Source organism: Agelaius tricolor, unplaced genomic scaffold, assembly GCF_023055355.1.
Source record: "Agelaius tricolor isolate 1412-34295 unplaced genomic scaffold, bAgeTri1.0.p SCAF_30, whole genome shotgun sequence".
NCBI lineage: Eukaryota > Metazoa > Chordata > Aves > Passeriformes > Icteridae > Agelaius > Agelaius tricolor.
In genome coordinates, this window is record NW_027269290.1 from 7,768,713 (window position 1) to 7,780,647 (window position 11,935).

At 40.2% G+C, this 11,935-nt stretch overlaps 1 protein-coding gene across 6 annotated transcripts in view; it reads right to left on the reverse strand.

Annotated features, from left to right (window-relative positions):
* ST7L (suppression of tumorigenicity 7 like) overlaps nt 1-11,935 on the reverse strand; it is a 21,282-nt gene continuing 9,347 nt past the window's right edge. For 5 of the 6 annotated variants that reach the window (XM_071450246.1, XM_071450250.1, XM_071450244.1 and 2 more), the window contains exons 10-17: nt 11,808-11,880; nt 10,997-11,099; nt 7,731-7,881; nt 7,500-7,592; nt 4,775-4,914; nt 635-703; nt 374-442; nt 1-141 (exon numbers count right to left, since the gene is read on the reverse strand). In XM_071450246.1, coding sequence (XP_071306347.1) covers nt 389-442; nt 635-703; nt 4,775-4,914; nt 7,500-7,592; nt 7,731-7,881; nt 10,997-11,099; nt 11,808-11,880 — 683 coding nt within the window. In that variant the 3' untranslated portion in view covers nt 1-141; nt 374-388. The remainder of the gene's footprint in view (nt 142-373; nt 443-634; nt 704-4,774; nt 4,915-7,499; nt 7,593-7,730; nt 7,882-10,996; nt 11,100-11,807; nt 11,881-11,935) is intronic. The other variant, XM_071450245.1, reaches the window with a different exon arrangement.

An 11,935-nucleotide genomic window follows, 5' to 3' on the forward strand; every position in this document is an offset into this window, starting at 1 on the left:
GGCTCATAAGAATAAAATCAAACTATCATGGAAAATACACACGCCAGTCACACCAGTCAGCTGATGCCAGGGGCTGGACAGCAGCAGGTCCTCAATGCGTTCCAGAGTGAAGATGAAGGGTGAAAGAAGAGTCCCAAAGCACTGGAAGAAACAGAACACAACCATGAATCAGTTCAGTTTCCAAACCAACTTCCTTCTGCAGCCTCAAGGTATGAGCAAAAACCACCCTGTGTCTTGCCCTCAGGGCAACAGAATTCCAACCCCTTCACTGCTGATGCCATGAAACAGGCTTGTTGTAAACATTAGAGATGAATGGAGACACACAGAAGGAGAAGCAGCCTCCGGAAGGCCCAGCTCCAGGCCATGCACTCACCCTGGCGCAGTCCCCTCAGCTGGAGGCCAGAACACTGGGAGCACTCACTGGCCACAGCACCCGCAGCACCTGGGCAGAGGCACAAGGGTTAGCGCGGCATTCCTCCACACGAGCACTCTGCCAGCTGCTCAGCACTGGGCTTCAGGGCTCAGCAGACCAGGGAGCAGAGGACAGTGGATTTTCAGAGAATCACGGGAAGGGACCTTAAAGATCACCCAATTTTTTCAATATTCAGGCAGAGATTATTTAGAGGTCACTGACCCAAATGGAACAGCCCATCCACCAAGACCAGTCTGTGCTTCCAGACGGGATCCATATTCTAGATGCCATCTAAACAGTTCCAGAAGTAAGATTAGGCTAAAACAAATTGTGCAAACTCCCCTGCACCTTCTCAAACCATCCCCCAGATATTCTGCTGGCACTCAGGTTATCCTTGTGCAAACGCTCATTTCATGAGTTAGCAACAACAGGACTCATTTACTTTGAAAGTTTTACTTTGGCCCTCCTGGCTTCTATCATAACCTCAAATATTACATTAAAAAGGCTTTTAAAACATAACATTCACAGCAGTGTAGGTGCTTTTCCTTGCAGTGGGCTTCTTCCCTGCCTGTTAGCGTGTGGCACCTTCACATTAAGTGCATGAGTTAAGATGTAGATTAGCAAGGCAAGAAACCTTTGCCCTTGGCATCGACACTCAGCTCTGACAGGAAACTTCAGGCTTTTTTTCCCCTACCAAGTGTAGAACCACTCATTACACATTGGCAGGGAAGTGCACATCTCCAAACTATACACATTTTCTCTTAGATAAGCAAAAGACTCAAGTGTTTATAAATATGAAAAGTTCAGCAGCTGGCTAAAAAGTTAATTCTCCAGTCTCACTTAATGAGCTTTGGGGAAAGTGGTAGGGGGATTTGTTCTTAAAGTAAAGCTGAGTGTCACATAAAGCAGGACTTGCCAGACACGGCTCTGCTTTGCCCTATTTTCTGTCCCTAGACGGCTGCCACAGACCAAATGGCAAGGAATCCTCCAACAGGGAGCTAGGGAACAGCCAGAATGAAGAATGTTTTCTCCTAATCTTGCAATCATAAAAATTAGCCAATTTTTAATTTAAATCCCATGACTTCTTTCTTTGTTGTGAAAGTATCAAGCGATCCATATAAAACCACTTTGGAACAGGGACTGTCTTAGGATTTTGTCCAATTCCCTGAAAAATAAAGTTGTTTTCAGTAGGATACAGCAGGAACATTGCTGCACTATTTTTTCAGTACTTTAATAATAATTTACACTGGTCTATTCCAGTAACAAAGTTCTGATGTAAAAAATGGGATTGACCTGCTTGGAATTGTCCAGAGCAGCTGTGGCTGCCCCATGCTTGGAAGCACCCAAGGGCCAGGCTGGATGGAGCTTGGAGCACCCTGGGCTAGTGGAAGGTGTCCCTGTCCCTGGGCAGGAGGTGGAACTGGATGGGCTTTAAGGTCCCCTCCCACCAAACCATTCTGTGACTCTATGCAGGCATGTTCATTGTTTTCAGGAACTTTAGAGATCTGTTTACAGTCCCTGCTATCACTCTGTGTCACTGGTGTTCTTGGTGTATTACAGAAGGAACTGTGCAACCTCACTTTTGCAAGATGATATACATCCACCCAGTCCTTCATCTATGTAATTTTTAAAAAATAAAAATTCATACTGAATACAAAAACAATCAGACCCTTTTGTCTGCAATTTCGACAGAAGTTGTTTTATCTAGCAGCATTTTTCAGCTTGTTCAGACAGTTCAGATTATTGTCATTTGCATACCTTCCTACCTTCTGTCACTTACTGCAGCTACTTCAGAAACAGCTGTCTGATGATCAAGAACAGTGATTCTCCAAGAGATCAGAAATCTGAGTGAAACAAATAGTGAGGCCCAGGGAGCACCTGCTGGTACTGCAGCCCCTGTGGCTCTTCTGCCATGGCCTGTCCTCACCAGCAGGACAGAATCATAGAATAGTTTGGGTTGGAAGGGACCTTAAAGATCACCTAATTTCAACACCTTGTCAAGGGCAGGGGCACCTTCCACCATCTGAGGTTGCTCCAAGCCCCATCCAACCTGGCCTTGGATCTGGCAGCCGCAGCTGCTCTGGGCACCCTCATGGGCTCTCAGTGCATCAGCAAAAGCTGCAGGTTCTGCCAGCAGCAGTCCCCAGCACCTGCAGAGCCCCGGGGCTGCAGGACAGCAGAAATCCCCGTGGCGCCAGCTCGCAGGGCCGGGGCGGCCGCGCTCCCGCTGCCAGCGCTCCGGCCGGGCTGGATCGCGCTGTGTACATTGGAACTACTAAACGCTTCCTTGTGATTTTTGGCCACTTGGAATACTTTTAGCAATTTGCCAAGGTTTACCCTGTGATTTATTATGGAGGAAACAAACTCAAGCACTAACAAATGAAAATATGTAAACTCAGACTTTTCAAGTCCATAGAAAGGTATTCAACTTCTTAAACCCCTTCTGAGGCATTCAGCTGGCTGTGGATTCAACTGCTGGAAAAAGAGTTTGATTAAGAAGTAACTGAAATGTAATCTAAGGAGTCACTGCTTGGAGATTTACAGTGAAAAATTCCATATACACACAATACTTTCCAATTGCCATTCCTAAAACAGTGTTCTAGGTTTCTTGGAAATTCAAGAGTTGGAAATACATTTTGCATTGCTTTTATCTACAGCCAAAGCACTCCAGATATACCAGCTAGAACTTTATTATCTAAAATTACTATATTTAATAAGTTAAAGAACAGTAAGATGAAAAATACTTGAAGTAATGAAATACATAGGAAAAAATAATTTTAAAAGTCTGAAGTACTGGAATTACTTGAAGATAAAATGCTCAATATAACAAATAATAATTGCTTTATTAGGTACACTTGAGTGGAAAGGTTGGTATAATTAAATAGAAGAGAATCTTCCATTTTTGGTATGAAAATTCAAGTAGATGCTACTACTACAGACCTTCAGAAGACAAGAGAGTATGTATAAAGTGTTAGCAGCCATCAAAGCATTATCTGTAGTAAAACTATTGAAGCTATCTACTAACGGAAATAGAATCACAGAATGGTTTGGGTGGAAGGGACCTTTAAAGTCATCTAGTTGTAGGACCCCTGTTTGTGAGCAATAAAAACAGAAATGTTATTTTGATGTTGAGTACCATTGTTTCTTACAAGTTCAAGAAACCCAGCAGAGAGAACTTCACCAAGCAATTCTTTGTTAGCATAACATTTGACCTTGTATCTCTCTGGAAATCACACAACTTTGCTAATGCAGCCCTTACAGAATTAATCAAACAAATAGTTAGCCCCTAGTTACTATGAACCCAGCCAATTATGAGCAGCACTGAAATTTGTCACTGGCATGTCCAACTACGTTTTCCAGCATAAAGATCAACACCACTGTGTGGAAATGAGGCCCCACTCTCCAACCTGCATGGCTTGGAGACTAGACTGGGCTCACCAGTAAAGCCAACATTTCTTAGAACAAGTATTCTCAAAAAAGAAAGGCTTTCCTCCTGGGTCCCCATTACCTGTTGCATTAAACCAGCCAGGATGCAAATGTCTTTTGCCCTCTATTTTGACTAGCAAAGCCAGAATAAATGATTCCCTTAAGAGTTCAGAGCTCTTTATTTGCTACTCTGCTCTACTGCACAAGATCCACAGTTCAGTAAAGGCCAAACTTACTGCCTGGAGTAGTTTGAGAAGCTGGAGCTGGAAGCTGCCTATGCACTTTGTTTCTCAGCTTCCAGAATCCAGGGAAAGATGACGAGATTACAGACAGCAGATGCTAACAAATAAGTAAGGCAAAGAAACCCTAAAAATAGATATACAACCACTGGCTGAGCTCCTGAAAGGTTAAGTGACAGCTAAACTCAGTTCTGAATTTGGTTTGAAGTCATCAGCTCCTTTACCTGTTCTCATCCATTCCACTTACATCATGCTGTGGGTTTTCAATGCTCACAGAGACCTGTTTCCTGCAGTTGAGTCTGTCTTTTACTCATTTTACTCATTTTGCTCATAATCTCCAGTCAACAAATGTATTTTTGAGGCTCTCCCACTGCAGTTGTGCACTTCCACGAGGATAAAATCCATACTCACCACAGTGCTCGGTGGAAAAATTTCTCTGGCGCTGAAATGCTGCTCTCTAACCATGACAGAGCAAATCAAAGCCATGGTATGTAACAGTAATAGTTGATCTCTTGTCAAAGTAGACATTTTGCCCAAATTTCAACATGTTTGTCACTACCAAGATTCTTATAAAAGCAGATAAAATAAATTATGCTCCACAAGCATGAGATTGACTGGAGGCTACTTGGCCCTGGACCTCAAAATTCCCAAAAACCCACAAGATACCTTAGCAAGCCCCGTGACACACAGTACTTACAGCTTTTGCAAAAATGACCATCAGCTCAGGAAACTGGTGGGTAAGGAGGGCCAGCATGGCAGAAAAGGAACACAGGCCTGCTGTGAAATGGATGAAAAAGGGAAGTTCCTTCTGGGGGTAAACGGAGACTTCATGAAATGCTGAAAGGAAGAAATGAAGAATGTTGACATTTGATAATCAAGAACTGCTTTCTGAATTATTTAGGGCCTTGTAACTAATTTCTGAACTTTCAGAAGGAAAGACTCCTGCTGCACATCTTAAGTTCCAGCATTTTAACTTCTTAAAAAATTTTCCCCTACATCACATGCTTGCTTTCATTATGAAGAGTCTTCACATATTGGTTCTCATTATTAATATTCTCTTCCCAGGCTTCTTTTTCACTTGCATGGGCTTTATTTTTGAAGTATTTAATCAGGCTCAGTTTTTGGTACCTACTTTTCTAACAGGACAGAGGAAACACCTGTAAAGTTCACAAGCTGTCAAAATTACCTGAACTAACTAAACAGTTCAGGTGTTTTCAACTCTCTAGAGCTCTAATCCTGTTACCTGAAAAGAACAATCTCCACACATCTCCACACCCCTAAGAAGCTGAGCAAGTACAGAACAACCAGCATGCTGCATACACATATATTTCCTAGTACTTCTTGAAGACTTCTGGTTGTAGACTACAGTAAATCTGTTCAGAGCAGCTGACAGAGCAGACCTCAAAGAAAACAGTGCCAGGACAGGGTTATAAATTCTGTACATAGCAGTTCCTTGCAATTTCCAATCTCTGGTAACAAAATCCAAAGCAGGTGATTAGCCAGGCTAAGGGTGGCATGTGGAGCTTTCAGCACTCACAACACTACTACTGGTCACTCGCCGAGGACCTGCTGGCTGAATTTGCAATTACTGCCTCTGGATACCCCAGCTCTGATTTCTATCTAATCATTTCAGAAAATTTTTAAAAGAAGAAAAAATAGTTTCTATAGACATAAGTAATCATAAAAGGACTGCCCTTCTTGACAAGCTGTTCTTAAAATCTAACACAAACCCAAAATTATAAATGAGCCTTTTTTTGTAAAATGAGAAAATACAATTGTATTCTTTCTTAAACTGAAGTCTGTGGAGGAAGGAGACACTTTACCCTCCCAGTTACTGCTTCTGAATGCTAACACATTAAAGCACCATTAGAAGAGTAAACCTAGCAAAAGTGTCTTGTACTCTTGCAATTCATTAATGGCAAAGTACTCAGGGTTTGTTTTGGTTTTAATGATATGATTTTGGAGCACAATTACACAGACTATTTGGAGATCCATGTCTAACATCCATCAGAGATGTTAATGGTACCCAGAGATTTATATTATATAGAAACTCACCTCATTTCTAAAACATGGAGCAATAAAATTTAGTAAAGTGCTTAAAAAATAGCAATTAATTCTTTTTGCAGTAGCTTTTCCTACACTGGGAAATTAATACCAAATTCAAGATAGGTAAAGACAACTAAAGCTAATTCTATACGTTCACAGACATTTGAGAAGTGTTACTCATCAGACCAATCCAGGTTTTTTGAATCAATGGTTTGGTCAACATTATTTTAAATAGATAATTTTTTTAAAAATTAAGTGTCAAGATTTCTCGAAGAAGTACGGCAATAAAAGTGTTAAGATGATTTTATTTATAGGTAGTTCTATATTTAAAACAAAACAGGAATGCGTGAGTGATCCTGTTGAAATATCTGCATGTGTTGGTGTTTAATTATGCTGGGAAGTCTACAATTTAGGGTTAGTTGCTAACCAAGGAATTCCTTGTGCAATATCCTGCATAAGTGAGAAATGAGTAATTTAAAGCAGTCTGGGGGCAAATTTAAATTACACATTTTAAATATAACTTCAGGTTTTTAAATAGAAACAGGTCTGTGCAGTTTTCCTTCCACAGCTGTGGTCTCTGTAGGGCTGCTGGTGCTTTTGCAGTAGCCCTTTCCAGTCCCAGGGGAATTGTGTTTCTTCAAGATATAGAAGTTCAACCCCAAAGGAATTCAATTAAGATGTATAATTAGCAGCTCAATTCTAATCTAAATTAATGTTATTTTCCTAAATATCATGAGTACAGGCAGTAAAGATATAGTCTATTTGTAGAAAAAAACATGTAGGCCTATCACTGCATAAAGTAACGTTGAAGCAAAGAGCAGCTGGAAAAGACTTACTTTTCAGTATCAAATGTTAGTATAAATCCATAGAAATACATGTAGAAAAAGTTCCAGGAGGCAGCCAGCAGATCAATACAGACCACTGAATTAATGACAGAAAGCAACACATCTTCTATGAACCTACAGGTTACCCAAAGATTCTCTGCAAGGTCACAGACAGGTTTTACTGGATACCCAGTGCAGGACTGGAACCATGGATTGACTCCTTGCTACAACCAAACCCATGAATTCTTTTAAAAGCAATTTTTAACAAATGGTCAATTTTGTTGTTCTCAAGGTTGGCCAGACTCGGTCTGAATGTACCACACACAGATTTAATCTCTGAAGGACTTAGGTTATTACTGCATCAAGCTGACATTTACCACACACACAAGTCAAGTGCTTCAGGATCTGCTGGGAGGGACATCAACAAATAGCTGAATCCCCTTCACAGGAAGCTCAAACTAAAAAAATCACAGTAAGGTAAATACAAAATACCACAAACTGAACATGTCCTTAGCCTGTGTTTTATTATCTTACTGCTTAGAAACCACTTACTTGGCAACAGTTCTCTGTCTGCTGTTTCTGTGCAGCTCGGGTAGGGATAGAAAAGATGTCCTTTCTCTAATGGGTATGGGATCATCCTAAATGCTGCAAAAAGGGTGAGTGATATTAGATCTGAATCTAACCAGGCAACCAGCTTCTCACGAAGAGAGCCAACCATGTCTGAGGGGGGTAAAGGCAGAGAGACTACCTACTGTACAGAAAAGAATAAAAGGAGATACTTACTGCCTTCCCATGTGCAGTGCAGTAGATTGAGAGCCCCTTCTATCCTCTTCCAGTGCTGGAGGTGAAAAAAAGCATATGCTACTGCCTCACTATCCCCCCGCTTCAGAATGTGCTCTGGAGGCAGCACCAGGCTCTTCATTTCTAGTAAATACTGAAAGGAAAAATGGAAAGTACACCTGGTTACACAGAATGTTCCAAACCCTTTGATTGTGAAACATAATTGATCATTTTAGGCGTAACTGAGCGCACAAGGGGCCAGGGCCAGCTTCTGTCACACAGCAGCCAGGCTGCACTAAGTGAGAAATGAAAAGCAGCAAAACACGCTCCCTGTGTGTATGACTCTTAAATTAGGCTTTCACACACACCAAAAAAAAAAAAAATCAAGAAAAAACATACAGCTTCAGTAAGACAAATAAAAATACATTCTTGTGGAACAGACATTAAGTATAATGCTGCAGGTGCAACACCAATGAGGGACAAATTTAGGCTGATAAAAAACCCCAAACCAGCAGTATTTTTGCTCATTACTTCATCACTGAAAGTTTCAATGTAGGTGGTTGAGGACTTGTTAGCTCTGAAGTACGAGCAGCAAACCTGAAAGTGTCAGCGTGCTAACCAAAAGAAGAATAATAAACCAAACCCAGGAAAATCTTTCATGTGGTCTTATTGGGCTACCACAAAGTATCTTTGATTTCAGATTTTTTCAATTTCAGCCCTCTTCCTCCATCAGCAGAAAATATGATGCTCAGAGGGGTCAAAGAACACAAGGATTAATCATTTCCTATTTCTTTGCAACACAGAACATGCAATTTTTTTAATGTACCATGTTTTCTCATGATACACTAAAAAAGTCAGGTATTCATTTGAACTTAGCTTTTAAAAACAGATGACTACTTTTTACAAGAATGAAATGACAGTTTCAGCTCTAGTATTTACCTGTGAGCTGTCCTCTCCTACCATGTAGTGTCTCATTCAATAACAGCCAAAGTTAATCCACATCTTTGATCAACGTAGCTGGCAATTCCTTGGAGTGTCCCCCAAAGTGTAAGAATGCAGCTAACTCACCGATTTATTTCAGCAGATGCCACAAACTATGAGATTATTTACTAATCCAGTTTGAGGGCTTAACTTTTCCCATTCAGACTCTTCAAGGAATGTAGGAGGGGTTGTGCCCCAGCCAAATAAAGCACATTTGCTGCCTGGCTAGGTTCTTCTCTCAGTGCCTTGGGCCTGCACTCCGGAGGGTAATATTCTTGCTAATCCTCTCTAATCCTCTTCATTTTATTTTTTTTTAACACAGTAAAGGATCACTCACACAGCACTGCTGTGGGAAAATGGTCTCAAATATCTGACCCCTGACCCAATCCTCATGCTCTCCACAGTGCCCACTTTTCCATTATGCTAACTGGGAATATAAACCCAGCAGTGGTGGTGAAGCTCCTCTGAAAGTATTGCCACAACACACCAATGCTCAACTCCAGGCTTTGGCTCTCCCTGAGCCCACGTTACCACATAAACAGAAAAATTCCAGTCTGGCAGGTTTTCACATCCATGTTTATGCATAAATCAGGGAAGGTGTCAGTACTGAAGGTGTCTCAGTACTGAACTGAAAGTTTTGAAGTCTTTATACACAATAAAAATCTCTGAGATATTCAGAAGATGACTGCAAAAGACTGTTTCATAAAGTACCACAATGCAGTTACAGATTTCTAATTTGTAATGGCTTAAGAGGACCACTTTTCTAGCTGGTTCTAACTTTCCAAACAAACCCCAATCTTGTAAAAGCAAGACAAAGAGAAACAATTTATTTTCCTTATGCAAAATATTCTGAACAAAGACAATCACTTTCATCCAATGTGCGAACAGAGGGATTTCCTGCTTTACACACTCCTTTTTAGTCTGTGGGATAGAATAGAGTAGAAATTCAAAGATCAGATTTTCTTCTCCCTCTGTGATCCACTAGGCAAGCTGCTTCACTTCTCTGCCCTTATTCACTTGTTTGCTCTGACCATAAACATTTCAGAGTTCTAAACAGCCTGCACCAGTAAAATTCTGCTCTGTCATCTCACCAATTGTTGCCTCAAGGCAATGTTGGAATAAAAAACCCATGAAGAATGGATAGATGTACAATTAGAAGAGAAAATCAAGTTACTGAAACCTGGAATCAGTTTCTGCATGTGTCTGCAGAACTACAGACCATATTTTAACAACAGCCTGTTTGAAACCATCTCTGACTTCTTTAAAAGGTATATGAGGTTCCAGAAGCAACTGGAGGATACCCAAAACAAAAGAACTTTTAGATAATGATAATGCATTATAATCTTCTGCCCCTAAAGGCAGGGGCTAAAGAAAAATCTGTCTGAGACTGTCTGAAATGAACTTGCTAGGCTCTTGATCAGTCATGCAAAGAAGCAGCAATTTCTCCCAGCAATTAGCTTCCTCAGTGCACATTCTATTGGATTGGACAGGCAGACAGAACGGAGCGGCTGGATCATTCCAGCCTCCCCAGCAGCAGCCACTGGGGCTCCAGCATCATTTGCAGAGGATTAGACCCTGCACCGAGCCAGCCTCCTGCTTCAAGGTTCATACTGCAAGCATCCCTAGTACAGTAAAAAGCAATGCAAGACTTTATTTTCACCCAATGTTCTGTGCAATCTGCGTTTTGATGCCAGACATTAAATTACAGCCTGTGGAGATACAGACTCCTAATCTTGTTTACACGTGGATGAAGAAAATAAGTGACTGCAGATCTTTCAATAACCATGGAGCCATGGTTGGAAGCCCAGCAGAATAAAGGGGTTTGGAATACTAGAGTGATTATTGTTTGGAGAACTTAATTTGGCTTTAGGGACTTGGAAGCAGGGTCCTGGAATGAGATATCTTTAAGGTCCCTTCCAACACAAACCATTCTGTGATTATTTTATGACTTTAAGTATCTACATTTATATTTATTAATGTCCACCCTTATTGAGAGTAAAGGGCCTTTGGTAATACATTATTGGAATTTCCAATGAGTTAGGAAATTTGAAGTTTAAATTTTTGTGCAAAAAACCCTGTTTGAACATCAGCTATTATTTAAAAAAAAAATCTGGCCACAAAATATTTATTATATAAATACTAATGTTTTTAACAACTCCATAGCAGGAGTTATAACCAAATTCAAGAAAATATGGGGCTAGAAAGGCTCCAATAACAAAACTACATTATAATATGGTATTTTTCAGAATACATTACAAGTGGTCCAGTAGGAAATAAAATACTCTTACCTTTGGAACATGAGGGTTAAATTCCACAGCTCTGTGAATTGCTTCCACAGCATTAATTTCTGCTGTACTAAGTCCTCTCCTGGAGGCAGTTTCTGGGGAGAACCTGAAGGGAAAAAACCCACCTTGAACAAAAGTAATAAATAACAAATGCTAACCAGGTGTTTATTTGCACTGCAAGCTTAGAGTTCATTAAAAATTGGCTGATTTATCAAGAAAGATAAACAAACCCCTCTAGGAGAAAAATGTTCATGTTAAGTCAGGTATCTTGACTGCTACCCATGACATATGACACATGAAAATTCACGTTGATCCTGACTTGCAGCTCCCTGTTACAGCATCACCTGCTGGGAGGTGGGGCTGGGATCAGACCACAGTGAAATGCCAGCATCAACTACCACAATTATCCAAAACACAAATCTCAAGCAAAACATTGGAAACAGAATTTACACAAAAATGGCCAATACACGGGTTTGTGAAAAACATCCTCCCCTGTACCAACTTCATGGATGCTTAAAATAGTTTTAAATTGTATTTCATTACACACACAAATATATGTATATATATATAAATACACTCAACTTGCTCTTAGAAATGTAATTGCTACATAATTAGGCATAACCAGGGATGTAAAAAAGACAAAAAAAATTAAATAATCCTAAAGACTAAATAATTTAAATAATCAAAGCAAAGATTTCTTTACAGATTAGAAGTAATTTTAAAACATAAAGGATTTAGACCTTTTTCCTTCATATTTTACATCAAACCCAAGATATAGGAACAAACCATTGTTTTCACACATGTCCTTGCTTACCTTTCTGAAACAGCTCTGGCTTTTAGCAGAGCTGCTGTGTAACATATTGCTGCTGATTTGGGAAGACTGATATCTGTGATAAAATAAAATAATTAAGCTGTAAGATTCTAAGGCAATACAAACATTTT